Source organism: Podarcis melisellensis (assembly GCF_964234715.1).
Source record: "Podarcis melisellensis genome assembly, chromosome: 9".
Lineage (NCBI taxonomy): Eukaryota > Metazoa > Chordata > Lepidosauria > Squamata > Lacertidae > Podarcis > Podarcis melisellensis.
In genome coordinates this window covers 74187950-74210901 of record NC_138541.1, presented here as the reverse complement: position 1 = coordinate 74210901, position 22952 = coordinate 74187950, and the positions used below count along the sequence as shown (strand labels likewise).

The 22952-nt window shown below is 43.9% G+C and overlaps 1 protein-coding gene across 5 annotated transcripts in view; it reads left to right on the top strand.

Moving 5' to 3' along the window:
- JAKMIP1 (janus kinase and microtubule interacting protein 1) overlaps positions 1 to 22952 on the top strand; it is an 86033-nt gene that overhangs the window by 62112 nt on the left and 969 nt on the right. The window contains exons 13-20 of one of the 5 annotated variants that reach the window (XM_081925587.1): positions 1534 to 1635; positions 2679 to 2732; positions 5283 to 5348; positions 7096 to 7164; positions 9361 to 9438; positions 12166 to 12369; positions 20162 to 20227; positions 22177 to 22221. In XM_081925587.1, the coding sequence (XP_081781713.1) occupies positions 1534 to 1635; positions 2679 to 2732; positions 5283 to 5348; positions 7096 to 7164; positions 9361 to 9438; positions 12166 to 12369; positions 20162 to 20227; positions 22177 to 22221 (684 nt within the window). Of the gene's footprint in view, positions 1 to 1533; positions 1636 to 2678; positions 2733 to 5282; positions 5349 to 7095; positions 7165 to 9360; positions 9439 to 11411; positions 11487 to 12165; positions 12370 to 20161; positions 20228 to 22145; positions 22222 to 22952 lie in introns of those variants that run through there. The other 4 variants (XM_081925588.1, XR_014171777.1, XM_081925590.1 and 1 more) reach the window with 4 other exon arrangements.

The following is a 22952-nucleotide window of genomic DNA, read 5'->3' as shown; positions in this document are numbered from 1 at the left end:
AATTTGGGATTGTGATGCAGCACTACAGTGCAATGACAGCCGTATCTTTTTAATTGCATGCAAACACATACATAAGGAAGATGTAACAGGACTCCTATGGGGATGATAAGGGTGGTGGTGAATTTGCACGGCTGCTGCTGCTGTAATTTGAAGTCTCACCGCTCAAGCTGTTTCTGCTGCATACTAAGCAATATGGAAAATCTGTTTGGGCCATTATTTTCTGGTTGCATTTCTGCATGGGGAGATTGGGGGGTAGGTCTCTCAAGTCTGCTTCTCTAAGAATCACGCACTGCAAGCTGAAACTAATGCCTGAGCTTCAGTTAAATGCATGGTCTCTCTTAACTGGGTGGATACTGGATCCAATCTGAGCATTATTGTCCTGTGTCAACTCAGAAGCTGGATTGTTAAAAAAACAACAACAACCCACAACCTTGTTGGCTGCTTTGTGAGCAGCACCAGTTAACCAAGTTTGCATGTACCCCCCCCACTCCTCAATCAACACTTGCATTTCCTTTATCACAAAGTTGCAGGCAAAGGTAAAGCAGAGTGTGACGTTAACATATGAGAGTGCTGGAGGTGAAATAGTTAAACATGTAACCCAATCAGAACCCAGGGGGGGTGGAGTCAGAGGGACTATAAAACCAGCTCTGGAAGGAGCGAAGGGAAGAGTTCGTTGAGAGTTGGGTGGTTGGTTTGGAGTGGGAGTGAATTGGGAGAGAGTTTGTGGGTAGGTTGAGTTAGTGTAGCGAAATAAGCTGAGTCAGGAACAGTTAGGAGCTAGGAAGACAAGTAAATATCTGAGAGGTGGTTTAGTGAGTGAGAGCAGGTAGCAGAAGTTATAGGTCTGGATAGGCACCCCATGATTGTAATTGACCGATACTGTTTATGAAACCACACGCTTGTTAAACTGCAATAAATAAGCAGAAGTTTATGTTCAAATTTAACCCTGACTGGACACAGTATTGTACCAGGTAGGGCCTGGGTGGTGGCAGCGAGAAATAAAGTGGTAGCACAGGGATCAATAGATGGTGAAACTTCCGGGGAACCTGTGTGATTGCCACATAGAGGTTTTCAACCTTTTTGAGTCCACGGCTCCCTTGACCAACTCCATTCTTTCTGTGGCACCCCTCTGGGGCACAGGAGCCCAGTTAGGTCACCCCTTGCCCGCAGATCTGGCAGCTCCTCACCCCCTTTTCAAACACCCTTCCTTGTGGAGTTTGAAGTCACCTTCTGTTTCAGTGTATCTGAAGAAGTGTGCATGCACACGAAAGCTTATGCCCAGAACAAACTTAGTTGGTCTCTAAGGTGCTACTGGGCAATTTTTTTATTTATTGAAAGAGGTCGTGTTCTTATAACAGTAAATAATCTTACATTGCATATCAGGGAAGGACTGACCTTGCGATGCATTTTGGTATATTTTTCGTACGCAAAATCCAGTATTTGTTCATTTAACTTGACTTGAATGATTTGTAGAATACAAGTTTGGTATCTTTTATAAACACCTATTCTATTTTGAACAAAATCTTCCCTTAGGAGAGAGAACGAAGGTCGCCAGCTTTTAACCTCCATATAACTGCATTCCCTGAAAACAATGGAAGTGCACTTCAACTGTTTTGTCATCACGAGGGAATAAAGGTAGATGGAAATTTGTTGGTTCTTGAGCAGCATCTGCAAGGTGGTCTGTGGGCCACCAGACTTGATGCGATGGCAACAGAGGCATTTGTTTGGTCAAATCTCTTTCCTGTTAGTTCGCACAAAGCAGAAAGTGGGGTCTAAACATCAATGGGGATGCATAGCTGTGAGGAGGGACCTCCACTCCAGCCAGAGCTCTGCTTACCTCTAGAATCAGAGCTGTGTTAAGGGGAATGTGGCTTTGGTGATGAGCCAGGGAGGAGGTAAGATGGGAAGCAGGTTCCTCATCTGCATTCCACCTTTGAAATTAAAATCAGATGGATACCCTCTTCTTTCTAGGTGTGGGTGGGGGACACACCATTTAAACAACCATAGCTGCCACCATGACATCTAGTTTCACCTTGTAAACCTATGCAGTTCCTACCCTTATGCGTAATTATACGGAAAGATCAGTCTCCACGACCCTGTGGAAATTCCACCTAAGATCTCAAAACGGTTTCCACATCTTCCTGCACACTTCGTATGAATTCCCAACCTTATTATTCTCATCTCATCTTATTACCACTAGTTTTGTTTTACACGAAGCATTCTTTCTTTGACTATGAATAGAAAATGGGTGTAATGTTGCCTAGTCTATTAAACCTGGTATTCTTAGGCAAAAACCTTTAATGCTGTTCAGTGTTACTAGTAGCGGTATGATGTGGTGTGAAAAGACCTATTTCAGTTTTCAATATTATTTTCAGTGTCTAATCAAATGAGTAAATAGTAACAGACTATGTGATATAATCAGTAGTATTTCTGGCATTGTACTGTTTCATTATTAACTTTGATAACTGTTCTTACCTAAATTTCCTGTGACCGAGAGGAAATCGGGTTCTCCCTTTTTTTAAGATGATGGCAGTTTTGCAATTGCTGGAGTCAGAATGTCTTCCATGGTGTTGTTTCTCCAGCCTAGTTAATGTGAAAGAATTTGTAACAGTTAAAAACTAAACAAATACATGATTTAATTCTTGATTAAAAGATAAATGTTGAAATTTCTTTTCCAGGATGTGAATATTTCTGAACTTATGAAGAAGCTAGATATCCTTGGTGATAATGGGGTAGCTAATGTATTTATTTAAGTAGTTCCAATTGCATATTTGTGAAAGGGACACTATCTGTAATAGCATGCCACCAGGGATTCCGCGATGGAGGGTGGGCAGCACATGCCGCTGTGGTCTTATGCATTCCCCCACCCCGACTCACTGGGTCTCCTGTCATGACAGCTTGAATTTTAAAATGTGAATTTAAAGTGCTTGAGTATGTTTCAAATACATTCCAGATATATAACTGGAAATACTATTTCAAGATGAAGTTATTAATATTAAGCCATTGGGATCATGAAAACAAATGAAACACCCCACCCATTCTTTGTTCTTGTTTTGCTTCAGTTATTTTGGTTTTAAGTTTATCTGTTGGGATTTTCTTCAAGTTGTTTTAATGCCAGACAGCTAAAATTTTGGAACAGGAGTACTGTAGAATTGATGCAGAGGGCTCACCAACTGTAGGTTAAGCTCCGTTGTGTTCTTGAAAAACATGTGCAAATTGAACCGATAGCATGCTTCCTCAACCTCGGCCCTCCAGATGTTTTCAGACTACAATTCCCATCATCCCTGACCACTGGTCCTGCTAGCTAGGGATCATGGGAGTTGTAGGCCAAAAACATCTGGAGGGCCCAGGTTGAGGAAGCCTTATCTAATAAATTAAGTGGCAGCCCTCTAGTCAATTCTCTCTCATATAGCTCAGTAGTTGAAGCAGTTCATCCTCTTTCCATTAAGAAAAGGCATTTACTTTATCATTGTGCAGCTCCTATCATCAGAAGGTCACTGGCTTGTGCCGATCTGCCAGAATGCAAGAGTGAGATACCTGCAAGATAACAGCTCAGGTCATAGGAGCCAACTCCTAGGGGCCGAGGTCCCTTCGGCCCACCCAATAAAATATTTGAGGGGGCAAACTCCCCCCCCCCAGTTGATGGGCATTGCCATTCAAATGGTGGGTGTGTGCCACATCTTGTAATCAATTATGTGGGGCAGGGTTTACCTGGGCTCCCCCCAATATTTTATTCAAGTTGGCACTCTTGGCTCAGGTAGTGCAGGAGACCATGCTTAGACGAGGGGCCCCCAAAGTTGGAAAAGATGGAAGTGTTAACATGATTTCTGCAGTGTAACCTTTTATCATGTAATTGAGCAGGATTAGGGGGTGGATAATGTAAATCAGAATATTATTACTTTAATGACCATCAGAAGCCTAAAGTTATACAACAGACTAACCTTATAGAGTGTGCTGTAACGCCTAACCTTACAATGATTGGAATGTTAATTAAACTGAGGACAGAAAACAAAATTTCAGGATTTTTGCTAGGGGTAGATCAAGAATTGAAAGCTGGCTTGGATGTTCAACTATGCAAGCAGAATTAAAGTTTGGCACAGCGTATCTTGAACAGCTTGCCAGCCTCAATGCTGCTTCCATGCCACAGCCCTGGGACATCCTGTGCCACAATTTTGATGGAAAATTAAGGGATTATTTGAAAAGCAGAACTTCAGAAGGCAGCTGCTGGAGGGCAGAATCCCTAGTCTGCCCACTGCAGAGACCCCCTCATACCCCATCAGGAGGTGGGCATTGCCCCAAATAACCCAATAACAGTTTTTCCAGGAGCAGCTTTTCAGTTTGATTGTTTGTGAGCATTCCCTTCGAGTACTCACAAAACCTGGGGGACTTTTGTGTGTTCTTTAAGGCTTGCAAAAATATACCCATTTTGGAGCTTCTTTTTCTTTGTCAGGGTGAGGGGCCAGAATCAAGGCAGCAGACATCCTGCTTGGCTTGAGCGAGTTTGCCATTTGTTACCTCTTCAATATTGACGACTAGGGCATAAGTAGGGACGCGGGTGGCGCTGTGGTATAAACCACTGAGCCTAAGGCTTGCTGATCAGAAGGTCGGCGGTTTGAATCCCCGCGAAAGGGTTAGCTCCTGTTGTTCGGACCCAGCTCCTGCCAACCTAGCAGTTCGAAAGCATGTCAAACTGCAAGTAGATAAATAGGTACCACTCTGGCGGGAAGGTAAATGGCATTTCCGTGCCCTGCTCTGGTTTCACCGGAAGCGGCTTAGTCACGCTGCCCACATGGCCCGGACTTCACTGTCAGGGTCCTTTACCTTTACCCTTAGGGCATAAGTAGATGTTGTCCTCTGCTGACATCTGCCACTCTGAGCTGCAGGATACTGCCTGATCTCCCTTAGGCCCAGTTCTCAGAGTCAAGCTCTCAAGGGGCCTAGCAACCCAGTCCTGAGTTCACTTTGCTCATATGCAGCACAATCCTATGCATATCTACTCAGAAGTAAGCCCTGTTGGGTTAAATGGGATTTACTCCCAGGTAAGTACGTATAGGATTGCAGCCTACATGATCCTACTGGAAAGTAATGATTTGCAACTTTACAGTATACTCCTACGGTTGTTGCAATTCCTGGCAGTTTCTGGCAATTTGCCTTTGCCAAACTTTTTAAAGGAAAGGGAAGTTGGTGTGCTCAGTAATGCTTGCTGCAGCATGTACTCTGCTTGTTTTAATTTGATGGATTTCTGCTACAATGTAAAATACACTGAACTTCTTGTGTTTTAGAATTTGAGGAATGAAGAACAGGTTGCGATAATTCAGGCGGGGACTGTACTTTCTCTCTGTGAAAAGGTAGAGTTCTGTGAAGAATTGCTTCTCTTAGACATGAATTTCATCCATCCCACAAAAGCAGTGCTCTCTGCTCAATTCTGTTTAAATCTGTAGCTCTGCTCATAAAAGTCTTGAATGTACAAGCCTTTTTTAAAAAACGCTTTCTGTATAAGAACAGCAAGCTAAATTCCTAGTGGAACTTAATAGTACCGTATTTAGCTAGCAATATGTCCTCACTGACTGAGTTGTCTGTGTGACCACAACGGGTGTCGTGTGCATCTGACCCAGTAATTGGTATGTGACTAGTGGGGTATTTTATTTTAGTGAGGACTGTACCTCAGAAGAAAGGTTAACGTTAATAGTAGTGGGATGAACATAATAATTTTACAGCTACTTTAAGGATTTTCAGTAGGGGTATGTACCACTCAATGAGTGTACAGTCTGTGTACTTGGGTACACAACAGTTGCACTGCATCCTGTCCAACATTCCTCAGGTGAAAATAGGGACATTTATCACTCTCACATCCCATCACTGGGGTGGCTTTTGTGATTCCCTGGAAAATAGGGCTACTTGGAGGGTCCGGAGCTGTACCCTCTGCACAGTTTTCACATGTCACATTCAACAAGTGTAAAATCTGTAGTCTGCACAGATTTGCTGCCAGCGAAAGGAAATGGTTCCCATGGCACTTATTAAATTTGTCGTTGAAGCAACTGCCTTTTACTGGCCACAGGTCAAGGCATTATAAGTCTATTGTACTTTCTGAAACAGTTCCTTATGTTTTGCTATTACATTTGCTAGCATGAGGGCAACTGGACAAGCTTTTTAAACTACATGTTATGTAGTTTAAAAAGAAAAAGAAAAAAGTGTGAGGGCATCTGGCTATGTGCAGAAGATTTTGCCTTCACCACCACCATGGCTAACTGAAATAGGGCAAGAGTTTCCAAAAACAGTGAATGTCTTATAGGCAGTGTTCAGCTCTAGCACCACCATACTTTGAAACCACATGGCTTTCCCCCAGGAATCCTGGGAACTGTAGTTTATTAAGGGTGCTGGAAATTGTAATTTTGTTGGGGTGGACTACAGGACTAATATTTCCACTCTGGGGACACATGGAATATTCAATAATCATGAGAAGAATAAGCAGATGTTTACTGCCAGTTGTACATTACATAAAACTCAGAACACAAAGATACATAATTTGCCATTCTGCCTTCCATTTAGTCCAGATACTACATACACCACAATTAGGCCTCTAAGGAGCTCTATAAGGGCCAATGCAGTTACAATGCAAATGAAAATTCAAGTGCTCTTGGAAACTGCCTTCCCCTCCATGAGACACCTTCTAAAACTGTTTGGGGAAAATATTATTACGAAAACATGATTTCAGATGGTTGTTGCCAAGGCTTAGGCCTCTCCTGGGTCTTTCCTGAGTTGGCATTGTGCTGCTATTTCATCCTAGGGCTCTGTAACCTTTTAGATTTTTAGCAGATATGAAGCACATGCAATGTTATGTCCCCCAAACTCATTGTACTGGTAGCTTTGTTGGAAAACATACATTTTTTTCCCAATTTGGGAAGCATGAGCAATATTTGAATATAGCCAATGCTCATTATAATTAGTCACCGTTTTCAGATGTCCAAATCAATAGTTCTGTACAAAATTGAGAAAAATAATAGAATTTAAGGTAAAGCGCTTTACTTACCTAATGTTTGGCATAAGCTCTGTCTCAAACTGCCGTTTTATTTTGCCCCCGTCATTTTTATATAGTGGCTAAAGCAAATAGAGGAAACTGAAGCTGCCCTCACGCAGAAGATGATTGACCTGGAAAATGAAAAGGTAAGAGAAGTATTACTTCATAGCCTTTTAGCTTGGGCAAAGAACAGGAACACGGGTGCATGTTGCTTTGGGGTCCCCCCCTCCCCGCTTGATATAAGTGACTGCATGACTGGCATTGTGCATGAACATTATTTTCCCTTGAGCATGGCTTTGTAGTTGGCAAATGCATTAAATTGGCCCAGAAACTAAAGCCATGGCTCTGTAAGTGAATGAAGTCTTTCCCCCACAAAGGCACCTGCACACACCTTCTGTTTCATTCAGCATTGTGTTTCAGAACTAAGTGAAGAAAGGAGGTTTTGCTTGTTTTTTAGAGACTGACTTCTGAGCATATTAAGTGGCGTTTGGGCCTGGTTGCAGTTCTTTGAACATTTTTTGGTCCAAACCAAAGAACTGGATTTGCATTGTGCCAACTCTTACTGTTTTTCAGCAAGTTGATTCTGACAATTTCAATGCTGACGATATTAATGCTATTAACAGGTGCAGGAGCAGGCCCTATATCATAAATTCAGCACTTCCATGTGGCTTTGGCAGTACAGTGGTACCTCTGGTTACATACTTAATTCGTTCCGGAGGTCCGTTCTTAACCTGAAACTGTTCTTAACCTGAAGCACCACTTTAGCTAATGGGGCCTCCTGCTGCCGCCGCATCACCAGAGCACAATTTCTGTTCTCATCCTGAAGCCAAGTTCTTAACCCGAGGTACTATTTCTGGGTTAGCGGAGTCTGTAAACTGAAGCGTATGTAACCTGAATCATATGTAACCCGAGGTACCACTGTACTGATCATTCTCATTGCTTTCTCTACTTTCTGATTCCAAGGTTGGACAGTTCCTTATCATGTCATTGCTTGCTATACAGCAGAGTTCCTCTCCCCTGCCCTCCAATGTTTATTGTTGTTGTAGGCCTCTGTCTGTCTTGAGAGAGACGATGGAGTATGCCTCTGGGGGAGAAGTCAAGCTGCTGTGTTAGCAGCACTGAAGTGAGCTCCCTGGGGTGCAAGCCTGGACAGTGTGTATGGAGGTTCTGGGCTGCCCTGGTGACAAAACCTTGGCCTCCCTGATGTGGTCCAAAGCAAAGCAAGAGCAACATGTTTGGCACCAACTTGGCTGCAGGAGTTGCCGGAAAGAGGCATACAAGGTGCCATCCAACCACCTTAGAGATTCCACTCCGGATTTGTCTAGGGTTTACTCCTTAACCTTTTCTTCTCCCAAAGATGTCCCACAAGGCACCGGAAGTTAGGATCAGAGTTTCCCTTCTCTCCTTCCCAGACCTCTTGGCTACTCTTTCCACAGTTGCCTGTGAGTAGTTTACAAAGTACAAATCACTTGAATTTAGTATGGATATTAGTTGATCATATCTCTTGAGATTCCAAAGCAGAGCAGGCTCCTACACAACCACCCTTAGTAATGCCCCACATTTGCTCTCTGAGGTGCCTTTGTGGAAACCTCCTTTAGAGCCGTGGAACGACTTCACTATGGAATGGAAAACAAGCTAAGGCCTCTGTTCTATTCTGCTTGCAGGCTTCTTGGTACAAGGTACAAGTGAAAACCTGCTCTTTACTGCTGAATCAAAGCAAACAGCAGTCCACAGAAAATCTGAATTGCCATTTGTTCCACTTCAGCATTAAAGAGCAGGTTTTCCTGGGGAAAGCAGCAGGGCAAAAAAAAAAAGGGCTTGGACACAGATCATTAAAGCTCAGAGCAAAAAAGGTAAGTGTGGAAAAGGTCTGGGAGAAGAAAGCTGTAGCTGAATGAAGCAGGGCCAATACCTACTCACTCACTCAGAGCTCGCACCCATACTGCCCTCTGCTGCCCAGGATCTAACTGACCACCATTAAGGAAGCATACCTGTTTTACACTTAGGTGGGGCAGCTTTGGGGGTGTGGGGTTGTATGAAACCCTTCCACAATTTTCTGCAGAGTTGGGGGGCCTCTGCAGATGGTAAAGTGGCCCCTTCCTCCTGCACAGGGTGAATGTCTGCACAGCAGCCACTGAGTTTAGAAACAAATAGGAAAATCTTTGTCTTTTCCTAGTGCTGAGCTGAAAGTTCTATACCCAGCACTGTTGTCTAACTGCTCCTTGGCGCATGTTATCTCGCTCTCTTTTTGGCCTTTGTGGGCTAGCTAGCTACGGATACCTGATCTGCCAAGGCTTGTGACATTTTGAGTCAAGCTGATTATTATTATTATTATTACTCAGGACCTGTTCAGTAAACAGAAGGGTTATTTAGAGGAAGAACTTGACTACAGGAAACAAGCTCTGGACCAGGCTTATATGGTAGGAAAACTGTGTGTTTGCTGAAAGTAAAATTCATATGTATACATGTATGCTGTCTGTTCTGCTAAATGAAGGACCTAGATACTGCCTAGTTGAGATAGATAAAAAGGTTCAGAACTGTTTTTAAGGTGTTTTAAGTAGCATATGCAAAGTTTAAACGGATTGCAATACTTACACCGCTTGTGGCAGAGGTTTGAAATTTCTTGTTCTCGTGTTCTTGCAATGGCAGTTCTGGGAGTTGTTACCTCCATTCTTTAAAACTATGACTGCTGGAGTTCAGCTCATGCCAGTCACATTGATTCTAGTCCTACAGAAATCAAGTTTATTTCTAGGCTTTCCAAGTATGAGGGTAATTCTTTTCTAGAAACTCTTACAAGCTGCCAGGCAACTTTGCTCTCTCAGTTTCAGCTGCCAAACAGATAGACAGAAGAGGCAGAGACCAATCAATTTTCACTTAAAATTGGGGGCACCAGGCTACTTTTTAACTTTATTCTAACAAGACACCACTCTGGCCTCAGACAAGCTCTGCATGGGCCTGGTGGCAGGTTCCACTCATACAATTCGGATCCTGAGTGCAACAAGAACTCTGGTTTCAGAGAATCCACTTCGTATACAGTGTTGACAAATATGTGTTTACGATATCACAAAAAAGGCTAGCCTATGGTAGGGAATTACAGCAGGAAGAATTTCACTTGAACCAGCCGGTGGACCCTAGCGCTGGACAAAACTGTGTTTCCATTTTTTCAGGACTATTCTTCCCCCGTGAAAATGGACAGTGAATTCTCCTTTCTTTTCTGTGAAAAATTTATAGGAGTGTGAGAGAGAAAGAGAGAGAGAGAGAGAGAGAGAGAGAGAGAGAGAGAGAGAGAGAGAGAGAGATGTGGGTTGACTTACCTCCCTTGTGGATGAAGTGTTTTGAGGGCAGTTTTGTTTCCATGGCTGTCTGTCACAGGAGTGGGAAAGCAGGCTCAAGGAATTTGGGCAGCTGTGGGCAGCATGAGGTGTCACTAATGGTAGTTGACAAAGCTTCTTTGGAAGGGTTAAAAAAAGAGTAAGAAACCCACCCTTGGTCACTGTATTTGGAAAGCAGGGCGAACCAACCCTACCTGGCAAATTTCTCGTAAATTGGTCGCCCAACTCAAAGTTTGTTAGAGTTTCTATTTGTCCTTCCTCCTGTGATGGGATGGGTGTAAAGCCAAGAAATGGCCCAGCATTAATACAAAGGTGTTGGGTGTCCTTTTTTACACTATAGTGGAAGCACAAAGCTTACTGGTCAGAGTCAGGATGAAATAGAGAAGCACGTGCAGTAGCATTTTGTTTGCTCTCTTGCTGGCTCAGAGTATGCATTTTGTTTTTCTTTCAAAGCGAGAAACATTTGCTCCCGCTGTTTTAAAAGGCAACCAAAATGATCAAGGGGGTGTAGCAATTCCACCAATAAGGAAAGGTTACAAAGCTTGGGTGGTGATTTATCCTAGCTTTTTGCCATGCTGTTAGTTCCTAACAGTCTTTTGCTGGCCAAAAACTGAAGAATTGCATTTGTTTGATTGTAATTTAGTGGCTGATCTGTGATCAACATAATAAAGATTGATTGGTTGATTGATTTAAAATTATATTCTACTTTTCACCCCACTTGGGCCTCAAAGGGACTTGGATAATAAAAACGTGCAAAAATTAAAATAGAAATTAAAACTCTGAAGAATAAAACATCAGAAGAGCATTTGTGGTGCAGAGGTCTTCTGAAATAAAATCATTTGCCTTTGGGGCTGACCCTTTGCAGGGATGGTACCTAATGAGAGCAAGTTCCCTAGAGTTGGGCATGCAGTATGGAAGGCACACCTGCTCATGGACATGAGTTGGGCTTCTAGTCCATGATCTTGGTGATCGTTTATGAAGGAATGTGATGATAAGAATACAAGAAAATCCCTGTGGGTTCTGACCAAAGGTCCATGTAGTCCAACATCTTGTTCTTACAGTAGCCAACCAGATGCCCATAGGAGGCTCTCAAAGGAGGACCTGAGCACAGCAGCACAACCAGTTGTGATTCCCAGGTATAAAGGTATCACACAGACACCCTGACTTGATAGCCTCATCCTTCATCAAATGGTGTCACCCCTTTTTAAAGCTACCTAGGTTGGTGGCCATTCCTGCAGCTTGTGGTAGGGAATGTCATAGTTCAACTAAGTACTATGTGAAGAACTACTGTGTCTGTCGACTCTGAACCATCCAACCTTCAGCCTTGGATTCTCTTATTATGAGAGAGACTTTTCTCTATCCAGTGTCTCCACACACTGTAATTTTGTATGCCTGTATCATGCTGCCATCATCCTGTTTGCCTTTTTTCTAAGCTAAAAGCCCCAAATGTTGTAACCTTTCCTCCTATTAGAGTTCTTTCAGCCCATTAATAATTTTGGTTGCCTTTTTCTAAAACTTTCCAAGCTCTACCATTTCCTTTTTGATGTGAGGCAACCAGAATTGTACACAGTATGCAAAGTGCAGACACATCATAAATTTGAATAATAGCATTATGATATAGTGCTGCACCGTGTGAGCCCTTCACACAAGACATTCTCCGCTTGTTTACCTCATGTGGGAGCTGCTTCTCTGCTGCTGAATTGTGCCCTTATGCCCTGCAAGCTTTGCTCCTCTTGCATTTCTGTCGTTACCGTCTTGTGTGGCTCCCTGTGTTCAAACATGAGTCTCTCTTGAATATCATTTGCATTGCATTAGAAAATCCAGGAGCTGGAGGCCACCCTCTACAACGCTCTGCAGCAGGAGCCAGGGAAGAGAGTGAGCGAATCCCTGAATGAGGCCCAGAGGGAGGACTTGTGCGCTGCCGTGGAAAAGGTGCGGAGACAGATACTAAGGCAAAGCCGTGAATTTGACTGCCAGATTCTACATGAGCGCATGGAGTTGCTGCAGCAAGCACAGCAGGTAACCTAGAACTTTCCGTGCCCAACACTATGTCCCTCCTTTGACTACCACCACTTTGGGACTATGCTGCCACTTTTATTTCACCCTGCCATGTTCTAACATTTCCCTCAAAAGTCCAGTTTCAGTTGGGGAACTTTAAGTTGTGCATGCTGTATTGCTGGAAAAGTGGTTCCCATGTCCCAGTTTAAAACGTGCTCCGTGTGCAAGCACAAAGCTCCATTCTCGGAACCTGCAAAGTCCAAATCTCTCCTGGGTGTTAATGGCTGTAGTGCGGTATTGATAAACCAGAGGGAGAAGACACAAGAAGTGTTCGCTCTGCAGTGTTTTTAGCCAATCCATAGTTTGAAAACGATGTCTGAAAAAGCTCTGCACATTAGATACCTGTCTGATTAGTGAAATGACATACCTAACCATTCTCCAGCGGAAGAGATTGGCTAAGATCTGTCTGTGATTACCACGTGATCTGACAGCTATAAATGGCAAAAATTTCACCAGCTACGATTGATTGGAAGGTAGTGCATGCTGAAAAGGGAGGGAGGAGATTTCAGACTGGAGGTCAATGCAATGAAAAGCTGATGGGGCCACAGGCAGCATTCTTGTTGTTGTTTAGTCATTTAGTTGTGTCCAACTCTTTGTGACCCCATGGACCAGAGCATGCCAGGCACTCCTGTCTTCCACTGCCTCCCGCAGTTTGGTCAAACTCATGTTGGTAGCTTCAACAACACTATCCAACCATCTCGTCCTCTGTCGTCCCCTTCTCCTTGTGCTCTCAATCTTTCCCAACATCAGGGTCTTTTCCAGGAAGTCTCTTCTCATGAGGTGGCCAAAGTATTGGAGCCTCAGCTTCAGGATCGGTCCTTCCAGTGAGCGCTCAGGGCTGATTTCCTTCGGAATGGATAGGTTTGATCTTCTTGAAGTCCGTAGGACTCTCAAGAGTCTCCTCCAGCACCAAAATTCAAAAGCATCAATAGCTTTAACTATACGGACCTTTGTTGGCAAGGTGATGTCTCTGCTTTTTAAGATGCTGTCTAGGTTTGTCATTGCTTTTCTCCCAAGAAGCAAACGTCTTTTAATTTCATGACTGCTGTCACCAATCTGCCGTGATCAGGGAGCCCAAGAAAGTAAAATCTCTCACTCCATTTCTTCCCCTTCTATTTGCCAGGAAGTGATGGGACCAGTGGCCATGATCTTAGTTTTTTTGATGTTGAGCTTCAGACCATATTTTGCGCTCTCCTCTTTCACCATCATTAAGAGGTTCTTTAATTCTTCCTCACTTTCTGCCATCAAAATGGTGTCATCTGCATATCTGAGGTTGTTGATATTTCTTCCGGCAATCTTAATTCTGGCTTGGGATTCATCCAGTCCAGCCTTTTGCATGATGAATTCTGCATATATCAGCATTCTTACAAAGGTCAAATTATTTCCTGCCCTTATATGCTGTTGGAATACAAAAGGACTATGATATTCCATAATGTGTAAAGGTAAAGGGACCCCTGACCATTAGGTCCAGTTGTGGCCGACTCTGGGGTTGCGGCACTCATCTTGCTTTATTGGCCGAGGGAGCCGGCGTAAAGCTTCCGGGTCATGTGGCCAGCATGACTAAGCCGCTTCTGGCGAACCAGAGCAGCGCACGGAAACGCCGTTTACCTTCCTGCTGGAGTGGTACCTATTTATCTACTTGCACTTTGATGTGCTTTCGAACTACTAGGTTGGCAGGAGCAGGGACTGAGCAACGGGAGCTCACCCTGTTGCAGGGATTCGAATCGCCGACCTTCTGATCGGTAAGCCCTAGGCTCTGTGGTTTAACCCACAGCACCACCCACGTCCCAAAGCCTCTGTGAGGTGTGTCTAAAACTGGAAGAAGTACAGGAAGCTTGAGGGCTGCTTGCTTCAAGGTAAGAGAGCGTTCTAAATATAGGCAACAGACATTGCACAACTAACTTGAAACGTTTTTACTGCAACTTACTAATGGACACATTTCTTGTTCCCATATCTGCTCCACTCATGTCTCAAAGGAGAGACAGTATAATTGTGAACACAAAGGGGTGAGCGGAGCTAAAGCCCCCCCTTTCCCACCTGACATCCCCTTAGGCCATTGTTTCCCTTTAGGCACCTTTCTGTCTAGCCTGAGTCACTTCTGGTATCAGAGTTGGGCCTGAAGAAAGGTGTTTCAAGAGATAGAGCACAGTGTAGTAATGGAAGGAAAGAGAAAGGGTTCGGTTTCCCTAATCCATAAATCCCTTTTGTTTTAAAAATTAGACACACACGCCCCTCTTTGGATGGGGCAGACATGCAAATAACATCTGCGACTTCCTCCATCATGGTAAAACTTAGGAAAGTTTCAATAGCTGTGCTAAATGTGACCAAGAAAGAAAGAGAGAGAAGCTTGCTGTGTATGAAAGAAGCCAGTCTTTCAACTCTCTGGACTGTGACGAACAGCCAGTTTGCAAAACCTAGCAGTTCAACATCTTTGATTTCTAACCTTAATCTTAATTCACAGTTTCATTATATAACAAATAAACGTGCCTTTTTGTCTATGCACCTTTCAGCATTTTCATTAACAGTGCCACCACTTCAACTGTTTTGAAAGCGGAATTCCTTACCGTTGTGAGTTGCAAGATATTTCTCATTCTGGCGATGCTGACTTTTCGTATTCCAGACCATGTGTTTAGTTGCAGGATGATGTTGTTTGAAAGAGCTCTTCCTTAGGCATATCTTGTAAATCATACTGAACCTTTCAAAGGTTTTCAAGCTGAGTTTATAAGCAGCTTAGGGAGTCCTTTTGAACCTGCCTTGTGCTAAAATTACCACATTGTTTTCATGGATTTGTTAATGAAAGTAAATCCAATAAGAATTACATGAGTCACAAGAGCTACTAAGCTGCTTGCTAAACCTCCAGTTTTGTATTATAATAGTTCGGACAACATCCAGAAAGTGCTTCAGCAAAATAAATTAATGGTGCCAATGAGCTAAAAGCAGGTCCCATGCCAGATCAATTTTACATAGGGTAAATTGTGGGTGGGTGCCACCCTCAAAACTGACATTGAAGGTCATTGTCAAGGGCACATATCACTGCACTGCACATATGTGCACATATGAATGGGTTGGACTACTTTTTGGAAAACTGTTGTAGTTCCAAAAGTAATGAACTTAAATTTGGATATGCTATGCAACAAAATGAAGGCAAGAAGCTTAGAAACAGACTCCAACCACTGAAGGTAAACTCAGACATGAACAGCTTTATTTAAGTATAATAGAAAGCAGAGACATCACCTTGCCAACAAAGGTCCGTATAGTTAAAGCTATGGTTTCCCCAGTAGTGATGTATGGAAGTGAGAGCTGGACCATAAAGAAGGCTGATCGCCGAAGAATTGATGCTTTGGAATTATGGTGCTGGAGGAGACTCTTGAGAGTCCCATGGGCTGCAAGAAGATCAAACCTCTCCATTCTGAAGGAAATCAGCCCTGAGTGCTCACTGGAAGGACAGATCCTGAGCTGAGGCTCCAATACTTTGGCCACCTCATGAGAAGAGAAGACTCCCTGGAAAAGACCCTGATGCTGGGAAAGATGGAGGGCACAAGGAGAAGGGGACGACAGAGGACGAGATGGTGGAACAGTGTTCTCGAAGCTACAAACATGAGTCTGACCAAACTGTGGGAGGCAGTGGAAGATAGAAGTGCCTGGCGTGCTCTGGTCCAGGGGGTCACGAAGAGTCGGACACGACTAAACGACTAAACAACAACAACAACAGAAAGGGAGCCCTGCTTACTCTGTGGCCTCCAGGTACACACTGGCTTTCTCCTTCCACTCATCTTCACAGGAATTAACAAATCGCCCTGTTTCATTTTAGCTCCAGTATGATCCCTTCCCCCTTTGGGATCTGTTTCGGATTTACAAGTCCATCTGCTGTGGTGGCCTCACTTCCCACCCACTCCTGGTTCATCAGGATGATGGTGGAGATTCCAGCTCACCAGGTCTCTATGGTTCTCCCTCCTTTGGTTGTCTCCGTGGTGATGATCGGCTCTCCTCATTGTCAGACAGTGGCCTTTGCTGTCGCTCCGTTTCATGGAACTCTTGGGGATCTTGTCAAATAGAAGCTGTCCTTCTAAACAGAATTTCAGCTACTGTCCTACACTCAAGAGAGCCTCTCACACCCCCTTCGGTACCCAAACCTGCACAACAGCCTTGGAGTGCTCCCAGTTGGGTCTCACAGTCTGTTAGTTGTTGCCACCGCCCCCTTTTTGATCACCTTTTTGATCTCACTTTTTGAGAGCCAGTGTGGTGTATTGGTTAAGAGCAGTGGACTTGTAATCTGGTGAACCGGGTTCGCGTCTCCGCTCCTCCACATGCAGCTGCTGGGTGACCTTGGGCCAGTCACACTTCTCTGAAGTCTCTCAGCCCCACTCACCTCACAGAGTGTTTGTTGTGGGGGAGGAAGGGAAAGGAGAATGCTAGCCGCTTTGAGACTCCTTAGGGTAGTGATAAAGCGGGATATCAAATCCGAACTCCTCCTCCTCCTCTTTTTCTTCTTCTTCTTCTTCTTCTTCTTCTTCTTCTTCACCTTCAGCTCTAGAAACAAGGGAATAGCCAATCAATTGTTAAATCCTGGGATCCTGGACCAGCACACCTCCAGTCGATCCCTTGACTTTATGGTTGATAAAACTTTCCTCATGTTTTCACATGCTCTTAGTCCCAACAAGTTCATCCAGCACATAAATAATTTCTTTGATTTTCTTGCTTTTACTCTGCAATATAGTTCTGAACATTCCACGGTTGCTACTCAGATTTTAAGAGCCTCTTCTTGAACTTTAATTTAAATAGAGTTAATGGGAATGCTGAACCTGCAAAACATACCTTTGCAAATTGTCCCTTTTTCTTGCAATATAACATACAAAATCTTTAGCTGGGCCGTTTTATTTTATGTTTTCTCTTCCCTTTGCGCTACAGGCATCTGTCCTCTTGACTCAGAGTGTTAACTTTTTCTGTTGCAACCTTCTTTGTTCCGTTTGCTTCTGGCTTCTATCTTCTTTATGGGCACTGCTGCCCCCATGAGTGCCCTGTTGCTGTCCCTTGACCCCTTGACCCTCTCCCCTTGACCCACTGCATTGACTTATTTTTGCAAAATCTAAATGGTCTTGGTACTTCATATCCATATTTAATGATCAACATAGTAAATTTTATGGAAAGGAGACCAACGATAACAAACCAGATAAACTAAAGGAGTGACCAAGGGTGAAAGTGGAGGAAATTAGAGAGATAATTAATAGTTTGAAACCAGGCAGATCACCAGGGCTAGATGGTCTATCAATAGAATTATTTAAGACATTCATAGATTGGTGGGCAGAACCCCTAGCTCAGCTTTTTACACTGGACTTCGCCGCAACCCTTTCCCTCTGCAGGGAGGTGGGACAGATTTGGATGGTCTGCCCCTGCCGCTTAATGGATCCAAATGGTTTCCAGAGAGTGGTAGGGGATGTTTTATCCCATGTTGGTGGCCTTTCAGCTGATTCCCTGGTGGCCCACTGGAATGCCTCTCCAGTCTTCCAATCACTTTGTCATATTTCTTCAGATGATCTTGACTCAGCTCAAGTGAGAGCAGAATTTCATAGAATCATAGAATCATAGAGTTGGAAGAGACCACAAGGGCCATCGAGTCCAACCCCCTGACAAGCAGGAAACACCATCAGAGCACTCCTGACAGATGGTTGTCAAGCCTCTGCTTAAAGACCTCCAAAGAAGGAGACTCCACCACACTCCTTGGCAGCAAATTCCACTGTCAAACAGCTCTTACTGTCAGGAAGTTCTTCCTAATGTTTAGGTGGAATCTTCTTTCTTGTAGGTTGGAACCATTGCTCCGTGTCCGCTTCTCTGGAGCAGCAGAAAACAACCTTTCTCCTTCCTCTATGTGACATCCTTTTATATATTTGAACATGGCTATCATATCACCCCTTAACCTCCTCTTCTCCAGGCTAAACATGCCCAGCTCCCTTAGCCATTCCTCATAAGGCACCGTTTCCAGGCCTTTGACCATTTTGGTTGCCCTCCTCTGGACACGTTCCAGTTTGTCAGTGTCCTTCTTGAACTGTGGTGCCCAGAACTGGACACAGTACTCCAGCTGAGGTCTGACCAGAGGAGAATACAGTGGCACTATTACTTCCCTTGATCTAGATGCTATACTCCTATTGATGCAGCCCAGAATTGCATTGGCTTTTTTAGCTGCCGCGTCACACTGTTGGCTCATGTCAAGTTTGTGGTCAACCAAGACTCCTAGATCCTTTTCACATGTACTGCTCTCAAGCCAGGTGTCACCCATCTTGTATTTGTGCCTCTCATTTTTTTGCCCAAGTGCAATACTTTACATTTCTCCCTGTTAAAATTGATCTTGTTTGTTTTGGCCCAGTTCTCTAATCTGTCAAGGTTGTTTTGAAGTGTGATCCTGTCCTCTGGGGTGTTAGCCACACCTCCCAGTTTGGTGTCACCTGCAAATTTGATCAGGATCCCCTTGAGTCCATCATCCAAGTCGTTGATAAAGAATTTCATCTGCTTGGTCTCTCATTAAGTACGTCAGGGTGTTTACTCCTCTTCAGGTATATTATTTCATCCTGAGACTGTTATGAGGCACTAAAATCTGCACTACCATCTAGGCCACTCCCCTAGTGTTGAAAATATAAATGGCTTAAGAGACTGGACATTAAAATAAACTGTGACAGAGATCACCTTCTGAATTTGGCAGATTGGAATAATCCCAAATTCTTAATTTTCCTTCTACTTTAGTTGATTTCAGGAATCCACTGAGCTGCCATCCTTGGAAACAAACTCCAGGCACTTCAGGCAAACTCAAACATGAGCAGCTTTATTTGGGAATGATAGGGAGCTCTGCTTAGCCTTCAGGTCTGCACTGGCTTCCTCCTCCCTCTCGCCTGCATGGGACCCAGGAACTAACCAACTACACAGTTTCTAGAGTGGCTTCTTTTCTGAAATGTTTTTTTCTAAGAACTCAAAAGCTTCTGCTGTGATTTTGCCTATGCTTTGGTCAAACCTCAGTGGAAGAGTAACAAGGAAAAGGTGTCATGTTTTGGTCCAGTGTGTTAGGTTTAGAAGGTTCTTGTGTTCGTCTTTTGAATTCTAGTACAGAGCTTTGATAGGGACGCGGGTGGCGCTGTGGGTAAAACATCAGTGCCTAGGGCTTGCCGATCGCATGGTTGGCGGTTCGAATCCCCGCGGCAGGGTGAGCTCCCATCTTTCGGTCCCAGCTCCTGCCCACCTAGCAGTTCGAAAGCACCCCTAAGTGCAAGTAGATAAATAGGTACCACTTTATAGCGGGAAGGTAAACGGCGTTTCCGTGTGCTGCGCTGGTGCCGGCTCGCCAGAGCAGCTTTGTCACGTTGGCCACGTGACCCGGAAGTGTCTCCAGACAGCGCTGGCCCCTGGCCTCTTAAGTGAGATGGGCACACAACCCTAGAGTCAGACACGACTGACCCGTACGGGCAGGGGTACCTTTACCTTTACCTACAGAGCTTTGAAGCAGATCTCAAATCTTTTCAGGTGGTTGGTTGCTGTATTTTAGGGATAGCCAACCTGGTGCCCCCTCCAAATGTTGCAGGGCTCCCAAGTCCCATCATCCCTGGCCATTGGCCCTGCTGGCTGGGGCAGATGGGAATCAGAGCCCAGGCACATCTGGGGCACTATGTTGGTGGCCCCTGCTCTCGAGTGTGTAAAAGCTGGATATTGTTTGACAGCCTATAGGAAATGCCTTTTTACCTTGAAAAAAAAATGTTCCTGTTTATTCCAGAGAATTCGAGAGCTAGAAGAGAAAATTGAACTTCAGAAGCGGCAGCTCAAAGAAATTGAAGAAAAGGTAGTTCATTCTCAAACCAATCAATACTGTAAATTCTGGACTTCTCAGTATTTCTTTTTAGCTTCAGATTTTAATCAATTTTGGAAAAATGCACATTGTCATTAGAATTCTTCTAAGTCCAGGTAACTCGCATCTTATGTGAGGGTTATGTTCCTGGCTATCACACGTATACACAAAATCACATAAATTCAGAAAAACTTTTAAAAAACAGTTTAAAAATGCTGCACATACTTGTCTTCCTCCTTCTCTCCCTTGCTGGATGATGTTTCAGTGGATAATATGAGGACAAGAGGGGGGTTGAGGAGGTTAAGATCCGGAACAGTATCCATCATGTTAATAACAACAATCATAATTTTATTATTTATACTCTGTCCATCTGGCTGGGTTTCCCCAAATCATTCAGAAGAAGGTGAGCTTTGTGTAAGCAGCAGGTGAAGCAGCAAATCATACCTTGATCCAAAGGCTGGATGAGAGAGAAGGGGAGAGAGAGACAGCTTCTTCTTTGCTGTGTGCAAAGGGGAGTGCCTTGGGGTGAACAAATGAACGAATTCCTATGCCCCACAAATAACCCAGAGATGTGTTTTAAATAAAAGGACACATTCATGTAAAAACACCAGGCAGGCCCATAAATAACCCAGAGATGCATTTTAAATAAAAGGACACATTCTACTCATGTAAAAACACGCTGATTCCCGGACTGTCCACGGGCCAGATTCAGAAGGCGATTGGGCCAGATCTGGCCCCCGGGCCTTAGTTTGCCTACCCATGGTCTAAACTCCAGGTGTTTCTCGTTGAGAAAATATCTCACCTCTGGAATGAATAACTTGTGGAACCAGCCCAGAATTGTTACTCTAGTCACCTTGGCCTCTTTGTTGGAGTGCCAATACTGTACACAGGACAGGAGGGAGAGAATTGTCCTTCCCTTCTAGGGCATGTGGGTGATCGCCTTTGCTTGCTGCCACAGCACCACAGATCTCCTTCTCAGCCACCTTGATGGCATGGATGCTGGATTCATTCTGGCCATATTTGCATGCCACGACGCCCACGCCAGCCCTCAAGCAGTCCAGCACAGCCTCCTTCTCTTCCAGCATGGGAACCACCCTCGGCTTCTTTGGTTTTTCAGTAGCTGATGTTGAGGCCCTGCATTTTGGGGCCATTCTACAGTCTCTCCAACCAACTCCTCCACAGGTTTCTCCTCCCTCCTCCAATTTATCTCCAGCCACCACCAAAACTCCCTGCTACCTCCTCCACTCTCTCCCCACACTCCACTGACTCTCCAACTACACCCAACCAGTCTCTCAATAGCTGATGGGATTGCTGGCCATTTCCCTCCCCCCGCTCTCCCGCCCCCTTTCCTCTCACATGTGTGACATTCATTTAATTATTTTTGGTGGTCCATGTAAAGCTGCAATTGTGCAAATATAATGAGCATAAGATGCGAGTTACCTGTAATGTGGTAGAAGTAGGACATCAACAATCCTGTCATAGATAAAATAGGTGGATCAGGTAGAACTAGACCTTTTTTTTGCAAAGCAGCTCTTCTCTATGGGACAAAGAAGCCATTTTGTATGGGGCAAGATGGTGCAACAACACACAGGTCTTAGACCCCACACACATAAGGCACACCCAAGAGACTGCAGTGTTAGAATGGACAGATCTGTCCTAGTTCCATTCTGTGGGATTTGCCAGCATTGAATATTTAGGAATGTGAATGTTGCTAGGAAATTGCTAACATTGTCATCAATGGATTCATTTCTCCTGATTCATGAAAACATATGCAAGTTATGAAAAGCAGTATAGTATGGCCCACTGCATTTTAAAAAATAATGTTCTAGCAATCTGAGGTTTGAATCAATATTGCATATCTTACATCTTTTTTCTTCTTTTTTCTCCTTTTCTTTTTGACCTTACTTTATAGTTTTTGTTTCTTTTTCTGTTTTTCTCGTTAGCATTCATCCTGTGGTCTTGATGAATCTACAGCGAAAGGATATATGGTTGGTAGTATTATTTTCTTTTACAAAGCTAATTTGTTGTTAGATTTTGTTAATTTTTGAAGATCTCCTTTTTGGAATGTCCATAAAAGGCAGAAATATGAAATAAAAATGACCAAACTCTAGATCTTTAATGCTATCCATAAATTCTGTACTAAGAGTTATAGAACGCAACTGAATTGGTTCATAATATGTATCCCTTTGTAACTCCTTTAAGAGAGAACCCTTTTATAGGAGAAAATTACTTTTCAGAGGAGATTTGTATTTTTAACCCCTATGGGTCTTGCTTAGCTTTGTTCAAGCTCTGGTCACCTTTACTTCAGCATGCAGGGGAGCTAAGAATCTCTGCTGGGGCAAAAGTCTGATGCAGGAGTCAAGCGAAGGAACCCTGGGAAGCCAGACAATTTTGCTGGATAATAAGAGTCTAGCCTGCTCAAGAGTGAGACAGCTCTTAAAAATACAAGCACACAAACACAAAAAAGCTTTCTACATGGTGCCAGATTTTTTTAATGGCTCCATGCCGATCTGCATTTGCCTTTTAAGTAATGTGTGTACTGCCACATTGATAAAAAATCAATGCTGTGTTTGTCGTGGCTTAGCTTACACAAGGTAATTCTCACAATTAGTACTATATAGTATGTGTTTGATAGCTAAGGTAAAGGGACCCCTGGCCATTAGGTCCAGTCGTGACCGACTCTGGGGCTGCGGCGCTCATCTCGCTTTATTGGCCAAGG